This window comes from Pteropus medius, unplaced genomic scaffold (genome assembly GCF_902729225.1).
Source record: "Pteropus medius unplaced genomic scaffold, Ma_sr-lr_union100, whole genome shotgun sequence".
Classification (NCBI taxonomy): Eukaryota; Metazoa; Chordata; class Mammalia; order Chiroptera; family Pteropodidae; genus Pteropus; species Pteropus medius.
In genome coordinates, this window is record NW_024352785.1 from 5,786,855 (window position 1) to 5,814,711 (window position 27,857).

Here is a 27,857-nt window from a genome sequence, read left to right on the forward strand (position 1 = left end):
TTTTCCTAGATACATTTTCTCATACCATAGGATTAGATCTGAATTTGGTTGTTTCCCTGATGACAGAGCTAATTACTCTGCTCTAAAGGGAGAATGAAACTTATCTTCCTCAAAGCAAAAGGTGTACCCTGGGATAGGCACCTAGGTTAGTTCTGAAGGTGCTGGGGAAACTGGAGTGCTATCTTTCTAGATGTTTAAATTTGAGCTAGGAATGAGGCCGTGGAACTTGGGGACATCTGGAGTAAGGAGGAGACCCTTTTAGGAGAGAAAAAGGAGGACAACTGCCTCCTTCACTTTTATAAGCAGAGAAAAATCATTTTTCCTTGTCTCTTGTCTATGGAGTTATCTGGCCACTCATACAGGAAATTTCACATTGCCTAGGGGTAAGGCCTGAGGCGATACAGTGATGGGGATTAATAGCTCTGGTGGAGAGAATTACTCTGAAAGGGAGAGAGAGAGGGGAGCATGAAGTTCTTATTTACTGTGAAGTAATAAGAAATTTGCCTCTGATCCAGAACGCCTCATGTGTTCATTCAGGATAAAATGAAATGAAGGTGAATAATAAAAATTCAACACTAAACATTTGAGAGGAGTGATAACAAATATTTCCAGACCATGAGATAAACTGTTTGAATATTTGAAGAGATATAATGTTTGAGCTTCACTGTGTAGAAAGGGTCAGAGTTTGCTGGTAGACAAGGCAGCTGGAGAAGAGTCCAAATCTAAATAATCATACTAAGGATCTGTTCAAGTTTTTATAAAACTGTCCCTTTCTTCAAGGTACTTTACTTCCATATGTCACAAAATTGTCACATTAATTTTATTAGAATGAGACACTTTACCGCCATATTCTAGAATATAGTTCTAATAACTGTACAAATTGACAATGTCAGCAATACAGATGGCATCTCTTAGAGATGTTCAGCGTGCATTCTGTACAACCATACATAGTGGCCCTGTTTGCGTGGCTCATTAAGGAGAAAGCAAGTTGTTCACCATGACTAGAGTGAAGATTATATCTGAAAGAGAGGTAGGAGACAATGCTGAATAAAAAGGCAGAAGTCAGAACTTGAAAGAACTTAGGGTTCATACTAAAGTGAATAGAATCAAACCTGAAGGTGGTTGGAAACTGCTGATGGATTTTAAGCAAGAAAGTGTGATTGACATTTAAAACATGGAATATTGGGAAAGTGGTGACAGTAGGGCAGAATGTCAGGAGACCTGGTAGGAGAAAGACCAGATGATAGTGGGAGTTGGAAACGATATGGAGGAGGCTGACTTCTTTGATCTCAGAGGGAAGGAGGCATTCTTCCTTTCTAGACTGATTCTCTCTGCCAGATCCATCACTGTATCTTCTTCTCTACCACCCTGATCTCTCATTTAACTTCTTTTTCCCATGTCTTCCATCTCTCTCTCCACTTGCTCTATCCTTGCAGCCTTTCATTGCCCCAATATGCCAAAGTCTTGCTTCTGTTCACCCCTATTTTTTTGCATAAGTATTTCCCCCTGAGTTAGAATGGCTTTGCTCACCCTTCAGATGAGGAAAGTCCTACCTCTCTAAGTAACAAGTGGTTGAGCAGCCCCTAAGCAGCAGCATGATGGCTAACACAGCCACAAGGACCACTACCGAGCTGCTAGGTTAGCTTGCCACACTTCTAGAGATTCAGCCAGGAAGATGACCACAGGCTCAACTCAATTCAGACAATTTATTACTTATACAGCAAAAACAATATCAGCATGGTGTCGCCAACCATCTTTAGTCCTGTAGAATGACACTAACTGGAGGGATCTGATGACAGAGACAGAAGTAATGGGTCGATCTGCTAGAGAGGCCATCTAAACCATAGCCAGGCAGTTCTAGACTTACACAAAAGCTTGTGGCAGTAAGGTGGAAAGTCCTGTGTGCAACTGAAACTAGGGAGATGTGTGAGAAATGGTTTTATGGCAGCTTTCTGCAAGACTCCTCTTGGCAGTTTCTCACAAGAAACATCTCTCCTTGGTTAAGGAGGAATTTCAGGGCATTCCAACAAGACTCTGGTTAGACTTGTCTGTCTGGCCTATGTGAAGACATGTATGGTCATGTGGTGGCAGAGCCGTCTTCCAATAACTACCCCCTGACTTTTCATGTAGTCAAGTAAGAATTATTTTCAGTTCAGCTCACCCATTAGATTACCTAATTAACTGTACTGATTAATTGTAGGGGCTTGGGCCAAATCTTTTCTGTTTGTCTTAGGCCACATAAAATGAGAGTGACTATGACTCCTAGCAGGATGATCAGGCCAACTTGAAGGATAAATCATAAAAAGGCCCCCATCCAGAGCTATGCAGTGTCTCAGGTGCTGCTGAAACTGACCTTAGCAAGACATACTACTTTCTCTTTAAGGTAAGAAATGGATTGCTCCATCTTCCCTGATTCATTAGTCCAAACGCAGCAACAGGTTTTGGTATTTAAATATATTCTACCTTGACCAGCCAGCAGGAAGCCTGGGGCAATGTGATTGTCTAGAATCATTTGCGTTATAGAGTTCAGACAAGTTTATATTTGTTGGGCCTAATGTCCATATAAGAAGTAGTACATTATTGGGGGCATGAACTATATTAGAAGTATAAATATCATTTATTATACAACAAGGATCAGCCAATTTTGTGCCCCTTGTGATGGACAAACTCCTTGATTGGAGCTAAAAAATTCCTGCAAAGTAGGCTGGAGTGCTTTGGAGGAAACAATCTTTCCATCAGAGCCAACCAGCCTAGCCCTTATAGAACAGGCTGCCGTAGGTGAACTACATTCTGCTAATAGATTTCTAGTGACTTCAGCAACAGCATTGCTGACATGGGGGTCAAGGTTTGATACTTCAGTGTTCAAAGGAACAGCTGTTAAGTTTTTGTCAGTAGGGTCAGGATGGAATGAAAGATGCAGCAATCAGTTAAATTTGGAGCAGTACTTATAGTCTAGAGAAAGCATATAAGAAAATTTGTTTTTTTTGTGTGTTTTTTTTTTTGTTTTTTCTTAGATGATAGAGAGTCTGACAATATTATTAGGCCTGGGGGAACCATATCAATGTCTGTCATCTCGGGTGGAGGTCATCCACTTGAAAGGTCAACAGCCCTTAGTTTAAGATCTAAGGACTGAGGATCTAAGTCCTGTGATCTAAGGATCTAGGATCTAAGTTAAGAATGGGTAGTTACCAAAGCATTCTGAGTTGAGAGGCCAGGCCAAGTGTCCTTGAGTTAAGAGTCGAGAGAAGTTAGTGATTCTTCTCCCAAATCTTGATTTCCCAGGGTTTAGGGTGTTCTTTTCCTACCATCTGGATTGTTGCTGTTCTTTCATAGCCACATGATTGGTATGACCAGTCTCTGCAGCAATCACTTCACTCTTTTTACCCATCCTCATATCTAACCCACACCATTTGCTTGGATTCATCTCTCAGTGGCTTTTTCCTTGTATAGTTTTACTATCCTTGAACTTACCCCAACCTTGAGGTACGGGCCTTGCCAGGACTTTAGAGTTGTCACCTCATAGTTGGTCTCTAGTTCAAATATATCTTACTAAAGCATCTAAAATACCTGCTACCACCTGCTCATCAGATTTAATCAGCATAATGTTTTCATTATGAGCAACCAAAATGAACCAGTGTAGTATTTTGTGGAATATCAATATGATCAACATCTCTGTAGACTATATTAAGAAGAATCGATAAACCATAGAGGATGTAATGCGAAGGTATACTGTTGCCCTGATAAGTAAAAGCCAGCTGCTTCTGGTGGTTTTTATAAATTAGTATAGCGAAGATGGCATTAGCCAAGTCAATAGCTGTTTACCAGGTGCTATGTTGATTTGTTTCAGTAAAAATACTGCATCTGAAACAGCAGCCACAATTGAAATTACCTCCTATAATTAAGTTTATAACAGTCCAAAGTCATTCTCCAAGATTCATATGACTTCTGCACTGGCCAATCCAGTGAGTTAAGTGGGGATATGACTTAACTGCTTCTTTCGAATCTTTTATGGTAGCATTAGTTGCTTCTGGTTTACTATTTTGGAAGGGAGCGAAAGTTCCAGGAACTTCCCACTTAGATCTTTGTATTGTAATGGGCCTCGAACTCTGGATAAGAAGCCAATGTGTAGTTAGTGTCAGTTCTAGGACTGAGAAAATAACCACACAACAGGTATGCGGATCAACTGAACAAATTGAACCATCTGTGAGTTGGACATGAACAAAGACTTCCTCTGTCTACTGACCATGATAAACTCCAAGTTTGTTGGAGGGTCACAATGGTGTTTTGTGTCCCTAAGAATAAGCATCAGTTCAGAGCCAGTGTCCAGTAAACTTCAAAAGATTTGCGTATTTCCTTGTCTCCAATGCACCATCACTCTAGTAAATGGTCACATATCTTTTGGGGGAAGATTTGGGGGAACATTTACAATGTGTACTGGTGGCAGTGGTGTAAGGTCCTTCCAAAAGGGGACCCAGACCCTCCTTCAATCAAGGGGTTCAGAGTCTGTGAATTATTTAGGTCTGAAAACTAAGCAAGAGGCTGTAATTATCCACTGTGGTGACTCACGTCAGGTTTTAGTCACTTGATTTAGAACTTTTCCTGTTATAAATATCAAGCAGTACTCTATTAGTATTATGCAACCTATCTATTTTGTTCCTAGGCCATCTGTGTGGACCAAGGCAGTCTGATTGTCTATACACAACTGCTGCCCTTAAAGGCAGATGTACCCACTTTATCTCTGGTGATTAAATAATGCTTGGACTCTGCTATTCGGGATCCTGTCATCCCCACTGAAATCAAGGAGCCCATCTCAATAATGGCATCCTCTACAGTCATACATGGCCTACAGAGGGGAACATCTCACTAATGTATTTCTCAATTATTCAGTGAAGGGAGTGTCTTCTGCGCCTTTGCATGGAATATAGTCGAGAGATGGGTTTGCAGGTTCCATATGATAAGTCTCAAACTTTTGGATTCCCTGTTCCACATCATATCAGGGAAGCTCTGGCATCTTAACCTCAGAAATTGTAGGCCACCACTAAGTCCAAGTTTGTACGAATCAACCAAATAAGCTGAAGACTACAGGTAAAACAATAAAAATAAAATGCTTAATAAAAATAATTACTAACTACAATAGGGGATTAAAGTAATGAGAGATTCACTAGTGAGAAGAGAATCCTAGAGAATACAGAAATAGCAGCTCTAAAGGGCTAACTTTAACCCTTGGGCTGGGAAATAGAGTTCTCAAAGAAGAGGTTCCCCCAGCCCCTTCCAGGGCTAAGATTCAGTCCTTATTGAAGAGGGAACAGCCTGGCTCACTGAATGGCAGAGAAGTCATTGTGATGTCACACCTTCATAACTCGTTGGAAATCTGCCTCTGGAATTTGTTTCAAAATTGGTCTCTACATGCCTGGAAAGCCACTTACAGGGTAGTGTCCCACTTCATGCCTTTCACTACAAAACCTAGCTTTGGGGACGTGAGAAAAAAACTGCTGCCCCCCCCAAATCGCCTCCTCCAGCACTACAGGAGCTTGGCACTGGAGACACCCAGGTATGCTACAAGAGCTTGCCTACCAATAAAACAAAACCAAGAAGAAAACTCCTTTTCCCCCGCTGTAATGTCCCTTCAGCTCCATCTACTGACAAAGCTTCAGACCCTGCTGGCGAAGGAAAACTTACTTTAAAAGGCCCAGATCCATTTTCACAGCGCAGTCAAAAAGGGTGAATTTTCAGTTGCGAGGTAGTAAGTCAATAACCGGCACAAAAATCATTTCTCAGGTTTCCCTCATTGATTTGGTAGCCAGATGTAGATGTCTACACCTGCCTGGAGAGTATTTTGGCAGACTCCTTTCCCTCAGGTTTCACCAAGAGGTCACCAAAAGCAACGGAGGAAAAGATGAGTCTGAACAGAATTCGCCACCCCCTTCTCTTTTCTCTTCCTACGGCTCCTCCTGGAGTTCCCGTCTAAGGCACGCGAGGCTCGAGTCCTCAAGGACAGGAAGCCTGGACAGCGGAATGGAAGTGGGTAGAAAGCGCAGCCTCCGTGGAACGTGGGCTGCGGGCCGCCCCCCAGGTCAGAACAGCCGCCCGAGGTCTTCCCACGGCCAGGGTGCAGGGAGGCGGAGGCGGGCGGGCGCGCGCTGTGACTGGGCGCCGGGGGGCCCGCCCCGTCATCCCGACGAGTCGGGAAGGGGCGGGGCCAGCGAGCTGCTGGGCTCCGGGGCTGCGGGCGCCGAATGACCCAGTGGCTGCCGCGCCGCGGCTGTTTCCTCCTGCTAGTGGCGGGCGGTTAGGAACGCCGAGTGGCGCTGGAGAACCGGCGCTTCCTCCGTAGCCGCCGCCGCCATCTCCGCGTTAGCGGGGCGGGAAGGCGGGAGGGAGGGGACTTGCGGCTGCAGCTGGAGCGGGCTTCTCTCCGGGGACGGTCCTCTCCTTGCTCTCCCTTTCCTCCTCCGCGCGCCGTCGCCGCCTGCCCCCTGCGCCCTCCCTGCGTAGCGCGGCTCGGGGAGGGGAGAGGAAGGAGCGGCAGGGGGCGGCAGAGGCCGGCGGGGGGCTGCGAGTTCGGAGGCAACTCCTGCCCGATCCGCGCGTCTCCGCGCCCAGGGCGCTTCCCGGCCCTGCCTGGGCGGCGGCAGCGGCGGCAGCAGGAAGGGGCTCAGGCCGGGGAGGCGGGGGCCGCGCGGCGGGGGCGGAGCCGGCAGTCCCGGCGCTAACTTGTGGGGCCCGGCTCCTCCCGACCTGGTTCTTTCCTCTAGGCTCCTGGGACCCATCTCCGCGCCACCGGCCCCCGAGCCGCAGTACCCGCAACCCCTGGGTGCGGAGGACCCGCGTGCCCTTGTCGAGAAAACTTTTCCTGCGGACTCGGGTCGGGGCGGCGGTGGTAGGAAGTCAGGGCAGCGACCTCTCGTCTGCCTGCGGCGCTCGCCCCGCCGGGTACCAGCGCTAAGCTCGAGACCAAGTTTTCGGGAGCCCCTTTCGGGCTGCAGGCTGGGCTCGCCTCGGGAGGAACGCCCGGCCCCAGGGAGAGCGGCGGGCCAGGGCGAAGGCCGAGGGCGCGTGGCGGTGCCGGGACCCTCGCCGGCAGCCGAAAGCGCGGAAGACTCGAGCTGGGAGCCACCGGCGGCCGCCTCCGGGAGTCCAGGGTCTGCCTCCTCCGGGTGATCACTGTCCTGGCCCCGAGTCTATCGAGGAAAATGAAGTTAAGTCGCCAGTTCACCGTGTTCGGCAGCGCGATCTTTTGCGTGGTGATCTTCTCGCTCTACCTGATGCTGGACCGGGGTCACTTAGACTACCCCAGGAGCCCGCGCCGCGAGGGCTCCTTTCCCCAGGTAAGCACCAGGGGCGCGGAGCTCCGAGAGGGCAGGCGTGGGGGCCCCTAGTTACCCGCTGTTTCTCGACCTTTCTCTCCCTCCGAGACTCCGCGCCGGGGCAAGGAGAGCCCTAATTGGGGGAGGATCCGAGCCCCTTCCCGCTCGGTTTTGCAGCGTTGGGACGGCAGTGACCGCGACCCGGGAGCCTCCTCCTTCCGGGCGCCCCAGTTAACAAAGTGCCGGGCAGCATGCGGTGGCGGGATCGCATTCGGGGGGAAGTGGCTATGTTCCCGCAGTCGCACCCGGGCCTTTTAGGGTGGCCTCGGGCACCTGCTGGCCGGCGAACGGGCGCGGCGTGAGGCTCTCCCTGGCCTGATCAGCGCCGGGTTACCGCTTTTGGGTAACCCCCTCGCCCCACACAGGGTTAAGCTGCACAGATCTCCTGCGCGCATCTAGTCGTGGAAGTGGATCACACAGACTCCATCGGGGCGGTGTTTTTACCGTGCTGTCTCTTAAGAAATAAACAGAAGTTTATTTCGTGTTGCAGACCTTAGGTTTTAGTGTCGTCATTTTTCAGCTATTACATCGGGTTTGTTTGGAGCAGACGTTGTAGCCTAGTGGGGAAGCGTGTGTCATACTCCAGCCGGAAGCTGTGGGGCGCTCAGCCCTGTGCCCAGTGTTGCAGTTGTCAAACGAGTTAGGAAAACGACCCATCTTCAGTGTTTTATTTGAAGTTACTAAAAATAAGCGAACGGAGACAACCGATTTTATTTGGAAGGATAACCGCGCCGCGTGTATTTCAGTTTCTAGATTTTTTTTTTTTTTTTTGCCGGTGACCAGTATACTTAAGAAATTTTAATGAAACTGGAAGTTCTGCAGTGACCCTCTGTAATGAATGAACCTGAAGAACTCAAAACCCGGACAAGCTGATCTTACAACTGCTTGACTCAGGGATAGAGAAACATAAGAGTGAACAAGTTGACGTTTTAATTTTTTTGTGTGTCTGACATTTTAAGTGATCAGAGTATCCTAGTCGTTTGTTCTAGTGATATGCTAGCGCAAAAAGCTTGAATTTTTAAAAATTAAACTACTAACTTTACCTAAATTGTTATGAAAGTGAAAAAAGATCCCTTTGTGGATGCTATCATGAATACAGAATACTCAAAATATTTTGCAGGAGAGAGGTATTGAAAATCTTGTAAACAGATATATGAAAAGTTTTAAAAAGCTCTACTTCTCCTAAGTAGGGTGATTGGGTAAATATACTGAGATAAGCACTACGGGATATCTTTGAATCTTGACTTTAGAGTTTGTCCAGTGCTTTTTGATAAAATAGGATAAAAGTTTTAAAAAGGGTAAACTCTGTGAAGCAAGAGCAAAAGGAGTTCTAATCCTTGTTTAATATGCTCTTTAATAATTTTAGGGCTAAACTTACTGTGCTCCCCCACCCACATAACCCTATTTTCAGAATTTATTCATTATAGGGAAAAGCAAAACAACTGATATATTTTACTTCTATTGTTATCTTTAATAATGTCCTTTGGCTTTAGTTCGATCACTTAGAAATGATTTATGGAAACATCTGGGGCAGAGGTTCTCTCGCAACCTTGACATTTTACTGTCTCTAAAGAACTGAGTGACTCATTCAGTTACTAGGAAATCTTAGACAAAGTTAATTCTAGTATTTTAATATCCAGCCTTAGTCTTGTCAAGGGCCTGAAGTTCTGCTTAGAGCTTAATACATTTGATGGAAAGTGACAGTGGATCCTGGAAGAGAAGGCCCTGTGTGTTTTCTGTTTCTTGTGCAAGAGGAGGAGAGGGTTTGGTAGGTGGAGCTTTTTATACTTAAGGATGTCTTTCTCAGATTTTCAGTACTGGATTTTCGGTGCAAGAAGGCACCCTTTGCTGATTGAGTTTTGAAGATCCAGTGAATCCCCAAACAGGTGGACAAGATAAACGTGCTGTAAGCCCAACTCATGAGTCTGACATCAGCCTATGTGTTTTCCATGATAAACATGACTCCCACAACCATTATCCAGTAGGTAAGGAAACTGAGGCACAGAGAGGTGAACTAGCCCAAAGTCACACAGCTAAAAGCTAAATAGGTGATCTTTGGAGTCTAGGCTCTCAGCTGCTAGCTGTCCTGCCTCTTAGTAATTCTTTGCCTACTGTTAGACCCCAGCCTGCTTATGGAAAGATCTGATGGAGAAGCTAGAGCATGTTACTCTGTGGCTCCTTAGCTTATGACTTTTTTTTTGAAAGGAACATTTTATATGAACCCTAATGAATATGCTCCTTTTTTCTGAAACATTTAATGCTTGAGATTTATATCTCTCCCAGAATGTCTTCTAGCTCACTTCAGAGCTAAACATTATAATGAAAACCATTAGCACAGCATTCAGCATTTGAGTTGATTATTATTTTTTTCACTACTTCTATTATGTAAACCTTAATTTGATGAGAACACCAAACGTAGTAAAACTAAGTTATAATGTATTATATTTCTTTGTTGAGTTTGGGTACTAAATTCCGTAGTCTTATTAGAGCCAAGTTAGTCAGTCACTAGATATCATTTTTGATGTCTAATAGAGTGATTTATCTAGAAAGAGATTGATTTCCTCTAATGTATCCATTTTAGTTTCTTTCAGTTAATACTCTGTAGTCCATCTGGTAAGCAAGATATATTTTAAAACCATCCTAGATTGAGAGCAACCAGTTTGCTGTTGTTCTGGCTTTCACTGTTTCCTTCCTCCCACAACCCTGTTTTCCACCACTTGACCAGACTCAGGGGCAAAAGTCGGCCCAACTCAGGGTGCTCCAGTTTCTCTCACCCTGGGGCAGCTAGCTGACCGCAGCTAAGTTAGTCTTTGGAAGGCTTTCCCTGTACTGTTGGGAGGAATTCCTTTGAGACCTGGAGTCAACAGTTGACCTTTACTGTTTTAATTTAAGTTGTATATTTTAGGGTTAATAAACCTCAGCTAGAAAAATTAATAAAAGTTTTTCATTAATTTTACTTAAAAATTCATTCTGAGAGAGTTTGGCCAGGCCCTAATGCCCTGAAGATGCTTTGAGGTAATGTAAGAATTTTCACAGTTGGAAAAGAGAAACACAGTCTTCCTGAAATTCTTTATCACTTCTTACAAGCAGATTTCACAAGTTGTTTACTATCAACAGTGTGTATAATATGATATCTTATGTTTGGATCTAGAGAATTAAATTAATGAGCTAGGTTTTATATAACAAATGCTCAATCTTTAAATAACTAGTGTAGCATACGACCATAGGGATTAATATTAACTCTTGGGACCGATAGAAAATATGAAAATGAAGTTCAGATTTTATCTTTGTGCCCAGATAACATTTATCAAGTAAGAAAGTGAGAATGTCATTACATAAGTATTTGATTGAAAGACATTGGATGGTGGGGACTTTCATGTCTTTTTGTTTTTTTAAACTTTTACTGTGCAAATATAACACATATATAAAAATATACCTAAACGTATTACATCTCTAGTACCTATTTAAAGGTCCAACATCATTAATGTTTAATGAAAGTTGTCCTCAATCCCCCAATTGTTTTATCTTGCTTTCAGAAATCTGTGAACCTTAACGATATATTGAAAAATATGATCTTCCTTGCTTCTCCAGACTCCAGTGCACTCTGTTTATAAACTACAGCACTTGTTACTGAGATTTGTGTGGGTGTATATTCGGGAGTTTGTTTCATTTCTTTTGGTATAATGTTTAAGATCTGTGACTTTTGGGAAGTAATAGAACTTTGACAGTAGTGGCAACCAAGCATTCAGGAGAAATGCAAGAACAAGAAAGTCTCTGGAAAGGCTGGGCTCTACCCACTCCTGAGTCCAGCAGTCCTGCAGGACTCCTTCTGCCCAGCATACTTCATAACACTCAAGCTTACTGCATATACATACACCAACTGGGGCAGACACCTGTGAGTACATCTGGTCTAAAGGCTCAAGTTTATTATTTTTTCAATGGAATTGAATGTGTTGTTCCCAGATCAGCACTGCTCTCAGGGCCTAAACAAATACGTTTGTTTGGGAGATGTTGCAATCCCATTTATTTACAGGAGATTTTCTCTGTTACCTATTAATTAGCAATAAGGGATAGCTAGGCTGTGGGTAGGCAAAGCATTGCCTAAAATTACCAGTTTTATTATTATTATTATTTTTTACTTTGAGCCAGCTAGTACTTTTTGTGATAGGTGTTGAAACTTTTGACTGACCTAAGTGTTGAGATTTTCCTAGAAGGAGTAGTTCAGTAGCTGCTGCTGATCCAATGCTTAATTATTAGCTTCTTTGAGTCCAACAGTCTGAGTTTTCCCTTGTTGTTCCCTCACTTCCATACAGATCTTTAAAAAAATGGGCGAATATTCAACAGCTGGGATATGATTTCTGGTTGCTGGATTGTAAAGTCATTGTGATTTGGCCCCTTCTGTCTTGATGGTCAAGTTCTTGGCAGCATCAGCTTTTACAGTATATGTAGAACTAAGGAGAGGAGGAGGAACTCTAAAGGAGTAAATTTTGCTTCTTTTCATAGTTACGATTAGTAGGTTGATCAGGAGAGGAAGTAGACTATTTTAAACCGGGTTTCCTTTTCAGTTACAGATTTCAAACTAAACTGCTAATTTTAAGGTTGAAACCATGCTTAGGTACAAACAAGTGTGGGGGTTGATTGTACTGAAATGGAGTTAAGACCTAGTGCTTGGGTATTGCTAAATTTGCCTTGTGATAGGGAGGAAGTTAATCATTTGATTTGAATAAACTCTGTTGAGATCATAACTAGCCTTTCTGTGAGATGGTACACTTAAGGTAATGTTCTTTGTACTTTTATGCAGACAAGCGCATAGTGGGTATCCAGTAAATATTTTATGTTATATTTGAAAATCTAACATCCTGTTTTCTAAAGAAAAGATAAACCTGAAGCACTTCAGTTTAAAACTGTACATACTCTACCTTTGGCTGCCTAACACCTCATTGCTATTAACAGTTTGGGCTGGATAATTCTTTAGAGTTAGGGGCTATCCTATGCATTCATTGTAAGATGTTTACCAGCATCTCTGATGTCCACTCAGAATATGTCAGAAACACCTTTTTCCCTTCCTTCCCCCAATTGTACCAACCAAAAATATCTCCACCTTGCTAAATGTCCTCAGGGGGAAAAAAAATCAACCCTCTTGAAAACCAGTTTGGCTGCAGTGACAGGAAAGGCCTATTCTTTACCCCCACTGTGCTTTCTTAGCATTTTGCATTTTAAAAATGAGTGATCAAAGGGCTTAATTCTAGCACTCAAAAGGATAACTAACATTTTTCGATGATTGAAATATATCCTTTCTGTGGGTGCCTAAAATTCACTTACATTTTTTTTAGGATTCTAAATTGCAATATGTTACAATAAATACAAGGGTAGATTATGTTCATATGCAAGTTTTTAAAAAACGGAAGATTATTATAATGAAAATTCTTGAAGATCGAATATACTTATTCTGAGAAAAGCATTATGGTCAGGTGATAGTAAATAGATCATCTTTTACTTTCTGCAAGCTGAATTAGAGGTTGGCAGTAGTTCAGGTTTATTCCTTTTGCCTTTTAGCACAGGAAGATAAGATATATTGATTAGTAACAAGGTAGTATGAAAGTCGTATGCAAAAATAATTTGAGAAGTCTGGAATTTTCTTAGGCAAGCTATTTCCTTTTTTCAGTGTATCACTTTGTTTTATTTCTGTTAATTCTGGTTACTGCATTTTGTATCCCTTCTTGAGATAAGAAAATCAGGGATAGAAACTGGGAAATAAACTGCATGGAGACTTTTCTCCTGTTCATTTCATTTTGTTCTAAGTAGCCTTTTTTAAGAAAGGAGGGTGGAGGCAGGGGTAGGAAAAGAATGGCATTCTTAGCAAATATCCTTCCTTCCCTTTTGTCTTCAAGGCCTCTGGTCTTGAACTCTGCCTGCCTAAGTCAGCTAACTGTGCCAAATATAATGTGCCACCTGTTTTTGTAGGACTGCAGATAAGGATGGTTTTTATGTTTTTAATAAGTTAAATATTTTGTTGCATAACCACACTCATTCCTCTATGAATTGTGCTGTAAGGGCAGAAGTATATAGTTGTGACAGAAACTGTGGCCCACACACACACACACAGAAAGGCCAAAACATTTACTATCTGGCCTTTACAGAAAAAATTTCCAATTCCTGGTTTAAACTACGTTTCTTTTAACATTGGAGGCATATAATGTGGGTAGATCTGTTGAAGCAGAGTATGTTAATTAAAAACAAAAAAATTCTCATAAACTGGTTATTACATTATCATTAGTCAAATTTGGTTTGTATTTTGAGAGTGTGATTTAAAACTAGTTTTATCTTCATGTTTCTGAAATTTCCAGGTATCTTTGGGGAATTTTCATGCTGGAGCATGGACATGTTTGACATGTTTAATTTGTTTCCTTTCTATTACCTGAAGGTTTCTCACTACAGAACTGCTGTGGAACACAGGGTTCTAGGGCATGAACTATGCAAGATTGATCCATAGCCTCAAGATCGAAAACCATGACTTCATAATATTTGCATTTGCTGTAATCCACGGATGGGCTGAATTCTGAGCCTAATCTCACTGCTTGGTTAGTAAGCTGTAGAGGGAGAGCCAGGTCTAGGTATCTTCTTTATAAACCATAGATCTTGACCAGAACTTGGCAGTCCTCTCTGGAACCTGAGGGCTGCTCAGCTTGGAGGCAGGGGCACTGGACTGCTATCCTACTTATCAAAGAGTAATTAATTCCTGGTAACTTTGATCCTTCTTCATGCTTCTTAAAGATTATGTGTGACTTTCTTCCTTCCTTGTGGCACAGGCCACCATCCCTTTTGTGTCCTGAGATTTTAGTGCCATCATTAAATTGCCATAGAGTTAGTCTGAAAAAGATGGGTGTAATTCATCTCATTGAGCAGTGTTGCAATTTTTAAGTATTTTTTACATGTGCATTTTTTACATGTAAATGGATTTCTCACACTGGCTTTCTGTGTGGATAGGCGCCTTTGGAAATCCAGAGAAATCCAGAGTGGGCTCCAAATGTGACCCGATTCTATTAGTGAACCTCTGTTCTGAATCAGGACTCTAGGGAGCCAGGGAATTTGCCGGTAGTTTTTTCTTTTAATTTCCAGGATTGCTAGTGTTTAGTTTTCTGATGGGAAACTTCCTCTTTGGGTTGAGGCTGTACCTTGGGGCTGAACGTGTCCTTTGCAGCAGTTCTCCTGCATTCCTTCATACTATAGAGATAGAGGAATGTGGAATTTATGAGTTTTATCTTTTGTGGTAGCATTTTTTTTCAACTTGTGGAGCTTTAGAGGATGGAAGCCTGAGAGTATGAATCATTTTCATTATTATTTTCTACACGGAAAAGCCCTGCATTTGATTTTTAGAGTCGAGTGAGGTAGTAATTCTCTTAGTAGTTAATAGCACCCCAGAAAAGGAATATTATGCAAAAAAATCAGACATAGAATTTTAGAGTAGGGAGGGTTCTTCCTGGTCAGATAATTCAGTCTCGTTGGGGTTTTTCAGATAAAGACACTGAGACACATAAACTGGACTTCAGAAATTTGACCCAGATCTCATAACCAGTCATAGCATACCTGGGATACATCCTGGCCTATAATTCAGTGGCCCTTCTGTTGTACTATACGCAGCATATATTTGACAACTATGTGTTAGGCACTATGGAGATTTTGATTGATATACTAGAAATGTCACTTGCTGTGAAAAGGCTTCTTGGTTATTTGAGGAGACACAACTGCCATTTGTGAAATAATTAGAGATAATGTCATTTAATGATTCACTAAAAGAGTTAAAGAAGTTAGACTAGTGCCTGGCATATAGTAAATGCTCAATAAATGCTAATTACTACCAGTAAACAGATATTTATGGACAGGTGTTTACCTGTACCAGGCACTGTTGCAGGAGCTAAAAATAAAACAAAAGTCCTTGATCTTAATTAATATTCTTGATATAAGGACAAAGGCCTTAAAGGGAATTCAGAAACAGAACTAAGTTCTAGTAATGGCCTAGGTCAAGCTGACTGAAGGACATGGGAAAGATGCTAGGCTTTTCTGATTGGGTAGGACTTTGAAGGAAGAAAGAACATTCTTAGTGTGAAGTACAGTGCTTCCGAAGGCTTGGAGTCATGAAGGAGCCTGATGTCATGAGATGAGGTGAGGGGATCAATTTAGAATCTTTGGTGTTTGTAAAGAATAGTTGAGAAAACAGAGTAGGTAGTTTGGGATCTGATTGTGAATTGCCCTGAGAACCAGTCCAAGGAATTAATGCATTAGATAGTAGTGAATTATTTGAAATTACTGATTATACCAGAAAGCTGCTTGAGGAAAGCAGTATTGGAGAATTAATTTCATAGAAAATTTTAGACCTGGAAGAGAGCTAAAGGAATAATTCAATCTAGATTATTCTGGTAGCAGTGTGTAGGAAGACTCAGAAGCAGACAGGAGCAGAGAATCTGTTTGAGGTAATATAGACATAAGGCAGTAAATCCCTATACCAATACTGAATTGACTAGAATCAAGAAGAAGAGGAAAAACGTGGAGCCATTTTGTAAAAAGAAGCATCAGGGCTTTCTAACAGATTTGCTAAAGGGTAATGATGGTTGGTTTGAGTTAAAAACATTTTTCCCACCTTTTTCCTTTGAGGTGTTTAGAGACTGCTTGTACTGTTGGCAGAAGGGGATAGTTTGAAAGATAAGCTGGTTTAGAAGCCAAGTTAAGTTTCATTTATGATGACGTGGACATTAATGGAAATAGCCAAGTGGGCTGGAGTGCTGGACTGAGAGATCAAGGAAGGAAGATGGGTTGCAGTAGTCATCAGTATAGTCGAGAATGAATGAGCTCATTTGGGACTATGCTTTGTGAGAAGAGAACGGAGAGCCAAGTACATTTCATATAGCCAAAAGCTATGCTTCTTATATTAAGATTATTGTGTAGCAGATGTTAATAAAATGAAGCAGCTCGTATTCATATTGTCAGAAACCAGCTCATTGATCAGCATACCTAAGATAAGACTATCATAAGAAAGAATTTTAAAGAAGCATTTCAATAGGAAACTAAAAAGACCTTTTTCATCTTTGGCCTACTTTATGGGGCTAAATTATTTTTTTCTAGGCTGTAAGAACAGAAAATAAATTATTCTGTGTGTGTGTGTCTTTATGTGACAGAGTGCGTGTGTGAGAGAGAGAGAGAGAGAGAGAGAGAGAGAGAGAGAGAGAGAGAGTGTGTGTGTGTGTGTGTGTGTGTGTGTGTGTGTGTGTGTGAGAATAGATATTTATAAAAGATCAAAAGGCAACACCCCAAATAGAGTCCTCAGAGTTCAAGGTTGTTCTGAAGATCAGACAGATTTCAGAGAATACCCACCAGCTGCCTCTTGTTTATGATAAAAAGCCCCTCAGCTTTGATTGATTGGTGACCCACTCACACACTGAAGAAGTAAGAACTGTTTTTGTCCTGGGGCCACCTCTTGAAAATTTGTAGGGCCAAGCAAGGACAACACTGGAGATGCAAGATATTTCTTGTGATTTTTTAGGGAGAAGATGTAACCAATAATTGTTTAAAAGAAGAAAGAAAAAGATTTGAGAAGAACTCAAGAAATGTGTATCCTTAACTCATCTTCGATGGTGATGGTATATTTAGAAGTTTGCTATTATTATAATATTTTACATTGTGCCTTAGTTTTGCGTTTGTTGCTTCTGTGGTATTTACTAAGTAAATCCCACCTTGCCCTTGAAGATCAGTTGCTTCAAATGGATTTTTATAAAGAAAGTCAGTAGGGAAGGATTTGTAAAACTATAGAATCTTTGGTGCTTGTAAAGAATAGTTAGGAAATTCAGAATTTAAAATCATTCAGTGAGGCTTCCCTAAATACTAGTCTCCTGTCAGTAAAGAGTAGAAGGGGCTTTTTGAGGAAATGATTAACATAAATAAGGCTGTAACATAAATAAGGCTGAAGTCTGGCTGATTATCTACTTAAAACAACCCTGTTTTTAGAGGCTCCCCAAAACTATTTCTATATGACAGACCACCTTATACATGTCAATTGCATTTAACAGCAGGTCCTAAAATACAATATATGCCACTCATGCATGGGGAATGAGTTTAGGTGGTATAAGTGGATAGTGCCTAATAACCCTTATACACAAAGACAGGCACATCTCAAAAAAATTTAGGACAGAACACCAACGAAGACCAGCAATTATTGTCCAAATGACATAGGGCAGCATGACCATGGTTCCCTGGGAATTGTTGCAGCCTAAAAGTTTATCCCATGAACTTCCATGTGTCTTCTTGGGCGTTGATACACTGTTGACATATTATCTCAGTGTGCTGTGTATAAGAATAAAAAAGATAAAACTACATTTTAGAAGAAAAAATCAGTGTGATTTTTAAAAATTTTTTTTTGCAAAAAATATAAAGAAATGTTCCACAGAACAATTTTCGAAGTGCTGAATTAAAGAAAAATATTTTATGAGTCAACAATTTGCTTAGCACCACTTAATGTAGTTATTAAATGTATTCAAAAGTATGAAACTGCAAACATTTTGCCGTACATACAAACCCTTCTTCTAATATTGTTTTTGAAAATATACCTGTTTTGCAGAATCTCACTTTATATAGTAGCTCGGTGCCTAAAATATTGCCTCAGCAGGAGGTGGTTTCTGTGCAGCTGCATTGGGCTGGTGTGTGTGTGTGGGCCATATGGTTCCAATATAAATGTACATCTGGAAACTCACAGGGTGGAAATGGAGCTGTGTCCTGGAGAGCCTGGAGAAAGCTCCAGCAACTGGAGTTGTAATCATATTTTTTGGAGGTGGTAAGAGGATGGGGATTACAAAGATGGGAAAAACCATTGTGGCCTGTTATTCTAGGTTAGGGTTGGGATCCTCTATAGTGATTCACAGTGGTATTTACCCAGGTGTAGTCCGAGTCCTTTGGGCACCCCACCAGAATAAAGGACAGTGAGCTTGGAGTCCCAGCCATTTGGCAGGGACTCCACAGTCATTTGGCACTCTTGTCATATACCTGCATCTGAGTAGCCTCTGTTACCGTCATACCTAGGCAGATGTGAGATTGTGCATAACGACAGGCCAGGGCAAAGAGTACATTGCTCTTGTGTTTTGGCAGGGTATTATGTAATTAAGTATGCTTTATGCTTACATGGTGAGGGCTTTTCTTTCTTTGAATGAACAACTGGCAGCACAAAGACAGTACCTTGGAAGAGATTCAGGCATGATAAGCTCTGGGTCTGGAAAACACCATTAAAAGGTCATTTGTAACTGGTTTGTGGCTTGTAGATGAAGAAGTAGAGTTACTTACATAACTGTGGCCACAGCCCCAGTTTACACTCTTTTTGGCCTCAACACTCCACTTCTTAAGGGGTGGAGCAGTCACTTGAGGAGTTGCTTGTCATTCTGTGAAACCAAAATGCTTTCCTGTTAAGTGTCGAAGATCTAACTGAATAGCAGGATTTTTCTGTATATAGTTGAATAGCGTCTGACTGACTGGGAACTACTGCAATAATGGTGACATTCCTGCTGGAAATACAGACTTTCTTTTACCAAGTCATAGTTCCTATATTTAGCTTTAATGCAGTAGTTCTTAACTGCAGATGTAGGAGAATTGCCTGGTGAGCCTTTTACAATTATGAAAAGCAGCTCTGTGCACTCTCTCTCTAGGTAATCCCATTCGTTCCCACTGCTCTAAATTCATATTTATGTTGGCCATTCAAATTTATATATTCTCCTGACTTTCTGACTTGCATGTCTACTGGATTCTGCTGCTGGGCTATCTGATAGTTCCAGAACAGAACCTTTGCCCCTCACTCTGGTGCTTTTCCACCATTCCCTATTTCCCTAAAATGCTACCTATCATCTTCCCAGTTGCCTCAGCAGAAAAGAGGCTATTTTTTTTGTTTTTCTTGCCTCTTCCTTTCCTAGTTCATCATATGCTTTCATGTTCCTCCCCCTACACTGCCCTGGCCAAAGCCACCATGGTGTTTACCTGGCCAGTTACAGTAGCCTCCTATTTTACTTGCCCCACTGTAGCTCCAAGATAGCTTTAAAAAACTTTATTCATTAGCCCCCAAACTGTCCAAGATGAAGATGTTGATGTTTCTGTCCCTGAAAAAATATTTTTAACCATAAAGTCTTTTTCTGCCTCCTTTATTCTAAGGTAGATATATAGACTTGTCAGATCAAAGGGGCATATGTGACCAAAAGATGCTCCAGGGAAACAGCTTATAAAGTCACATGGTCCCATCCTCCATTTCATTGCATGGGCTGTCAGCTCCTCAGGTGCTCAGCTTTCCACTTGTGATGGGGACGTGGGCAGCTTCCTTTACCAAGGACTGCAAATATAAGGATACTTTCCAAGCTTTACTTGTATTGAGTCAGCTCTTTGCCAGGTGTATTAATTTCCTATTGCTGCTGTAATCGCAACAAATTTAGTGGCTTAACATAAGAAAAATGCATTATCTTGGAGTTGTGGAGGTCAGAAGTCTGAAATGGGTCTTCCTGGAGTAAAATCAAAATGTTGGCAGGGCTGCCTTCCTTTGGAGGCTTTAGGGAAGAATCCATTTTCTTGCCTTTTCCATCTTCTAGAAGCTGTCTGCCTTCTTTGGTTCAAGGCCGCCTTCCAGCATGGCATTACTCTGACCTCTTCTGTCTTCATATCTCCTCTGCCTCTCATTCTTTCTTCTTATAAGGTCCCATGTGATTACATTGGACCTACCTGAATATTCTAGAACAGTTGTCTCATCGCAAAATCCTAAAGTTAATCACATCAGCCAAGTGCCTTTTGCTATTTAAGGTAAGATATTTCACCCTAGATATCAGGGATCAGGACACAAGCATCATTGTGGGGGGACATGATTCTGCCTCCTACAGTAGGCCCTTTGTATTACTGGACTTTGCGTCTGCGGATTAACCCAGTGGCAGATTGAAAACAATATTTTTGATCCACATTTGAGAATCTACCAATGAGGAGCACCAATTTAAGTTACACAAGGATTTTCAACTGCACAGGAGTGGGCACCCCTATTCCCCACATCGTTCAAGGGTCAACTGTACTGATTTAACACATATAGCCACCCTATAATGGGTTAGGTGTTAGCCCCATTTTACGGATGAGGAAACTGGGGGCACAGAGAGGTTATGTAACTTGCCATTAGTAGTGGAGTCATAATTCACATTTGGCTTGCGTTTATTTTTTATTTTATTTTGTTTTCCAGCTTTATTGAGATATACTTGCCATATAACATTATGTAAATTGAATGTATACAGTGTATTGATTTGATATACTTACACATTACAAAATGATTAATTTTATTGTGATATAATTAACATATAACTATCATTTTAGGGTATACAATTTGTCAATTTGATATATTTATATATTACGGAATGATTGCCATCACAGTGTTAGCTGGCACTTCCATCATGTCACATATTTACCATTTCTTTTTGTGTGTGTATGGTGAGAACATTTAAAATTTACTCTATTAGCAACTTTCAAGAAAAAATATATTAACTATAACCATCATACTATACATTAGACGCCCACAACTTACTCACCTTATAACTGGAAGTTTGTATTCTTTGATTAATATCTCCCCATTTCTCCCTCCTTTCAGCCCCTAGTAACTACCATTCTATTCTGTTTCTATGAGGTCAGCTTTTTAAGATTCCGCATATAAATGGTACCATACATCAGCTGTCTTTTTCTGTCTCACTTATCACATTTAATGCCCTCAGCGCCCATCTATGTTGTTACAAATGGTGATTTCTTTTTTTTCTTAAATTTATGATTGAATAGTATCCTATCGTATGTATACTTACACATGTGTGTATATATATCTCTCACAGGTTGCTTTGATGGCTCTTTGGAATAATGCAATAAATATGGGAGTGCAGATACCTCTTCGAGATGCTTTTTGCATTTCCTTTGGATATATAATAAGTGGGATTGCTGTATCATATGATAGTTCTATTTTTAAGTTTTTGAGGAAACTCCATTCTGTTTCCCATTGAGACTACACCAATTTACATTCCCACCAGCAGTGCACAAGGGTTCCTTTTTCTCCACATCCTCACCAACACTTGTTATTTCTTGCCTTTTTGATTACAGCCATTCCAAGAGATATGATATGATATCTCATTGTGGTTTTGATCTGCATTTCCTTGATGATTAGTGATGTCTATCACCTTTTCATGTACCTGTTGGCCATCATATCTCTTTGGAAAAATATCTGTTCATTTTCTTTGCTCATTTTAATTGGATTGTTCTTTGCTATTGAGTTGTTTGAGTTCTTTATATATTTTAGATATTAACCCCTTATGAGATACATGATTTGCAGAGATTTTTTCTCATTCCATAGGTTGGCTTTTTATTTGGTTGTTTCTATCCTTTCACTTTGAGTCCATGTGTGTTCTTAAAGCTGAAGTGAGTCTCTTGTAGGCACTATATAATAGTTAGGTCTCATTTGTTTGTTTGTTTTCCATTTAGCCCCTCTCTGTCTTTAAATTAGAGCATTTAATCCATTGACATTTAGAGTAATTATTGATAGGTGAGAATGTACTCATGTCATCTTACTGATTTCTGGTTGTTTTGTAGTTTTTTTGTTCCTTTCTTTATCTCTTGCTGCCTTCCTTTGTGACTTGATTTTCTGCAGTCGTATGCTTTGGTTCTCTTCATATCTTTTGTGAAACTGCTGTAGCTTTTGCTTTGGGATTACATGAAGCTTATGTAAAACATTTTAAACAGTCTATTTCACAATAAACTTAACTTCATTTGCGCACAAAAACTACCCTTTACTCCTCCTCTCTTGAAATTTTGATGTCACAACTTATCTTTTTTAAATTGTGTATCCACTAACAAATTATTGTAGCTATAGTTACTTTTAATACTTTTGTTCTTTAACCTTTTACTAAATCGAGTAGTTAGTATTTCACCATATTACGATGTTAAGAGTATTCTGCATTTGGCTATACACTTAACCTTTATGAGTATTATATGTTTTCATGTGTTATTAATTAGCATGTTTTCATTTTAGCTTTAAGAACTTCTTTCAGCACTTCTTGTAAGGCAGGTCTGGTGAATTCCCTGGGCTTTTGTGTGGGGAAGTCTTTCCCTTTTTTGAAGGACAGCTTTGCCAGGTTAAGTATTCTTGGATGGTAGTTTTCTTCTTTCAGCACTTTTGATATACCATCCCACTCTCGCCCTCCCTTTAAGGTTTCTGCTGAGAAATCTACCAGTAGCTTAATTGGGTTTCCCTTGTATATTATGAGCTTCCCCCACCCCACCCCACCCCCTCTTCCAGCTTTTTAAGGTTCTTTTGTTGTCTTTGATTTTTAACAATTATGTGTCCTGGAGAGGATCTCGTTAAGTTGATTCTATTTAATTTGGTGATCTATGAGTTTCATGAACTTCTGTCATTATTTCTTTAAACAAACTTCTGCCCACTTCTCCTCTATTTCTTCTGGAACTCTAATAAGTGTCAAACCTATTCTTTTGTTGGTATTCCATAGATCATATAGGCCTTCTCCACTCTTTTTCATTCCTTTTTCTTTTTTCTCCTCTGATGGGACAATTTTAATTGAGCTGTCTTCAAGTTTACTTGTTTCTACTGCTTGACCAAGTCTTACGTTAAAGCTCTCTGTTTATATATTCAGTTTAGGCATTGCATTCTTTAGCTTCAACATTTCTGTTCTTATTTTTTTTGCATCTCTTGGTTGAACTTCTCATTTTGTTCTTATATTGTTCATTAAATTGTTTATCTGTGTTTTCCTGTAACTCTCTGAGCATCTTTTAACAATTATTTTGAATTATTTGTTAGGTTGTTGCTGTTATCTCCAATTATTTGGGGCCAGTTATTGGAGGTTTACTGTATTCCTTGGGTGGAGCTATGTTTTTCTGATTCTTCCTGATCCCTGTAGCCTTGCGTAGGTGTCTTTGCATTTGAAGAAGCAGTCACCTCTTCCAGACTTCATGGACTAACTTTAGTAAGGGAAGCTTTTCACTTGTAAGTGAGGCATGATGGAGTATTCTCTGGCACCTGATCTAGTGGTACAGGGCACCTAGTACAGGGGCATGTGACTGCACCAATTTCAGGGACATTATGATACCTCTGACTTGGTCTGCTGGTGTCCACAGCATTGACAACTGCATGTTCCTTGATGCTTACTGCAGAGTGGCTGCAAGGGCTGTTTAAGTCCTCAGTGCCATCTCCAGGTCCAGTGGCTAGGGACTAGGGCAGATAACACTGGTGGCCAGAGCTGCTGGTGTGCATACATTTAGCTGTGGGGGCCAGCTGCTTGGGGCCTGTGTCGTGGCAGAGGCCGGTTGTAAACATACATGGAGTGGTGGGAGCCAACGCAGGTAGCCTGGGCTGGGGCCAACTGTGGGTGCACTGGTAGTTGAAGGGGGGCACTGGTTATTGATGTGTACTCCACTACATGGCAGCGGAGGCTGGTGATGGGGGTCAGGCTGGATGTGTGCAGTTACACAGCTGGAGGGTCTAGCTGCAGGTGAGTCCCGTGGTGCAGGCCAGTGACAGAAGACAGGGCCTCATCTGGGCCCTCAAGCAGCAGTGGAGTCCCTGGCTATAGGCATGCTCTCCCATGACAGCACAGTCTTCCTGAGTGGATGCAGAAAGTGGACGCTGGTGACAGGTGTCAGGTTGGCTGTATGCAAGTGCACAGCTGGAGAGGCTAGCCCCATGGCATTGGAGGTCAAGCCGTGCGAGTTTAGGCTGGAGTCTTGCATTCTGGCAACCCCAGAGGCCTGGGCTGGCTGCTGGTATGGTTCCCAGGCTTCAGAGGGGAGGCAGCAAGTTGGGACACAGGTGGCTGGCATCAACAAATGCCAGTACATGTTGGGTGAAAACTCGTGAAATCTGCAGGGGTTCCGTGGCGGCTGTGCTGACCATTGGTTTGGTTCCTTCTTCAGTGGTGAAAGCAGAGTTTACCTGGAGAATGAACCTGTGAACCTCTCTTGCAGTTTGCATGGCCACTATTGGTAGCCCCTGCTTTTCTTCCTTTTCTGAGATTTCTCTATACGACTCTTTGTGTAGCAAAGGCTGGGGAAGCTGGTTGTTTACCCCACTCTTCTTTCCCAGCAAGAGAAACTCTTTTTAGCTGGGGAGTTCCCTTTTAGTGTTAAGCAGTGTTGGCTTGGGGGATGGGATGATGCAGGCAAAGTGAAGCTGTTGTCTTTTCTGTGTGTGGTTACTGTCAGATTTTTTGTTTAACTGTGTTGCTGAAGTTTTTAAAATAGACTCCAGAGATCTCCCAGAGCTGTTTTGTTCATAGATAGCTAATTGTTTATTTTTGTGAGAGGACAGAGGCTGGGGTCTCCTATGCTGCCATTTTGGTGATGTCACTCTCTTGGCTGGGGCCCCTCCTGAGATTTCAGGGTGCATCCCTAAGGTTTTATAGCCTTGAGCAGCCTTTCAGATGATTCTGATGCTTACTGTTATAGCCCGTTCACCCAACCACACTTGCTATGTGGTGGGCACGGCACATTCAGTGATAGAATCTAAGTCCAGAAAAATCTTGATGTGATGGAGTGATGTGCTGAATCTAACAAAATTAGACTTGAAGAGGGTAAAAAAAGTACAAACGAAAGGTGGTAAAAATTTGGAGTTTCCAATTAATGGGATTCATTTAGTGATGAATGTGGGAAAGCAGTATATGAATAAAATAGATAAAAACAAAAAATAAGTTAACATATAGTATAACACGAGAGGCCTATTTTAGATAGGATGGCTGGAGAGGGCTATGCAGTGAGTATATTTAAGGTGAAAGTCTAAACATTGTATAGAGAACATATACCAAGATCTTGAGATAGGATGGGAGGAGCTAGCTTAGAACTGAGATAAGATCAGGGTGAAGCTAAGATAGGGGGAGGGAGAGAAGAGTGGAGAGGTAGATTTGCAGATCTTTACTGATTGTAGTGTAAGGTATTTTAAGTGCAGTGAGAAACTAGCACTGGACTGTAAAAAAGGTATTACATTTGAGTAGAGCATGGTTAGGGGATGTAGATATGGCTTTCAGTTAAGAGGCTGCTGTACTAGGCTGGGAGAGATCACTGGTGGCTTGGACCAGTGTGGTAGCAGTTGAAAGGGAGAGCAGTAGACTGATTCCATACGTATTTTGGGGGTAAAATGAAAAGAGCTTATTGAAAAGGTTGGCCGGCCCTGTGAGTAGAGTGAGGAAGGAGGAAGAGTCATTTATGCCATCAAGATTTTGGAGGTGACCAACAAGACGGAGATTAAAGCTTACTGAAGACTTGAGGACTATAGAAAGCTTTTGGGGGAAGGTATCTCTTGGGCTTAAGTTTGAAACTCAAGGTGAGAAGTCAGGTAGTCATTTGGCTATATGGGTCTTTTATTCAGAGAAGAAGCTTGAGTTGGAGATATTAATATGGGGGGCATCAGTACGAAAAATGAAATTTAAACCATGGAGTGGATGAGAAGAGCTAACTTTGAGGGCCTCCATCATTTAGATATTGGGGAGAGAAGGAGATTGATAAGCAGTTGGCAGATGGAAAACCAAGAACATGTGCTAGGAGTGATTGAAGAAAACGTTTCTGGGGGAAGGAGTGCCAAATGTTCCTTGAAGTGATGAATAAGGTGAGAACAGTTTGCTCATCAGGTCTGGCAGCATGGAAGCTTTTGGGTATTTTCCAAGGGGAGTTTTGGTGGAGTGGTAGGCAGATGAGCCAATGGAAATTCATAAGGAAGGGAAATAATAATTGTAGACTGTTGATAATCCTTGTATGTCCATGAAGGGGGTGTGGCCCTGGAAAGGAATATGGAGCTAAGGGAACCACCTGAGTTTGATTTATTTATTTTTTTTTTAAAGATAGGATAACATGTTAAGTTGAACCATAAGACACTGGTGACATTTGACTACTTTTTGACTTACCAGAATGGCAATTTCATATAGATCGACCTAATCGAACATGTTATGTTATATTACTGAGAACGAGTTGTCTTTAAAAGTGGAGTTTGATGAAGCATTGTTGAGAGAGTTTAACCACAAGAATATAGCCTTTGAGCAGTTGAGAGAGATGGGGTTGGAGCTCACCAGCTGTGTTTGCCTTTGAAGTAAGGGAAGGGAAAGGCATGCATTTTTTTTTTTTCAATTGTAACAGGAAGGAAGAAGGTGTGCAGATTCAGCATGCTTCAGCGATCACGGTGATGCTAGTCTCGGCGACTAGTGTCTTACCTGTAGCAAATAATTACATAATAAGTTTTCAGATTTAGCTGTAGATGCACATTGATTTTGTTCATAGGGCAGATCCCATTTTGCCTTGTAGCAAGCAGGCTTTGAATTTTCTCTGTTAAAGATCTTTGATATCAGTGATTTTTCACTGTTTTCCTCTTTCACCAAAAGCAGAGTATATCAAATGTCATGACCTCCTTCTCCACTCCTCACCAGTACAACACCGAGGCCTCCTTGTAGAACTGATTAGCAAATCAAAGAAATTAAAGTGGTTTTCTCATGTGATTTTCTTGCCTACAGAAAATTGTCTTTTTAAATATTGCTATCAGTATTCTTTGACTTGTCAGCTTAATTGAAACATTATCTATGATTTCTGTTACTTTAATGTAGACTACGAGTGCATCTTTTTAAGGTCATATCACTGTCATGTGTATAGAATTTGCGTATTTCAAAAAATTTCAGCTGTTTGGAGGGAGACTTTATTCCACTGTATAATATAGTTTCAAAAATAATTTTCATTAGACCATTATGCTGACATATCTCTAGGCCACAATTTTCTCAATGGACTTCATTCAGTATAGAATTCTAGGTACTGATCATTAATTGTATCTTTAAAGCAACAATGAGATTGAAATCATTTTTAGTGCCTGCAGGATCCTTTTTCATGAAACATCCATCTCTTATAATGTTTATTTTGAATAATATTCTCCTCATGGGTTATGGGATATAGTTAAGACTATTCCATAAAGAGCCTTCTTCTTTCTCAGTGTGTGTTTATTGAGCTATAGGCAGCTTTTCCCTGTGCATGGCTCCAAAATTATCTTTTCCTGAAAGTAAAGGAAGATCTGGAGAAATTCGGCACCCATGTATTAATTTATACACTATGTGACATCATTAAAAGCTCGAGGATGGTGGTACTTATATTTTTTAGCTTTTCCAGCACATCTTTTTATTTTCATTGGAATTAATGTCTTCTTTCCCCTTAACTTAAAAAAGTATTTATTTTAACTATAATTGACAAATAATATTTTATTAGTTTCAGATGTACAACATAGTGATTCAACATTTATATACCTTACGAATTGATCACCACAGTAAGTCTAAAAAACATTTGTTACCATACATAATTATTATAGTATTATTGGGTGGTATTTTAGAATAAGCTAAGGTTTTATTTTTTGGAGGTGTGTAGCTTTACTATAGGCAAGATGAGTCAACATGTTCTAATTCTGCTTGGAATCAGAGGAACTTGATTTAC

General features: G+C 41.2%; 2 protein-coding genes across 2 annotated transcripts in view; one reads left to right on the top strand and one right to left on the bottom strand.

Moving 5' to 3' along the window:
- Positions 1-5,821, bottom strand: part of PJA2 (praja ring finger ubiquitin ligase 2) — a 284,559-nt gene extending 278,738 nt beyond the window's left edge. The window contains exon 1 of the mRNA XM_039848419.1: positions 5,680-5,821. The gene's annotated coding sequence lies outside the window, so the exon portion shown is untranslated. The remainder of the gene's footprint in view (positions 1-5,679) is intronic.
- Positions 5,822-6,725: 904 nt separating this feature from the next.
- Positions 6,726-27,857, top strand: part of MAN2A1 (mannosidase alpha class 2A member 1) — a 151,568-nt gene continuing 130,436 nt past the window's right edge. The window contains exon 1 of the mRNA XM_039848417.1: positions 6,726-7,328. Coding sequence (XP_039704351.1) covers positions 7,194-7,328 — 135 coding nt within the window. The 5' untranslated portion in view covers positions 6,726-7,193. The remainder of the gene's footprint in view (positions 7,329-27,857) is intronic.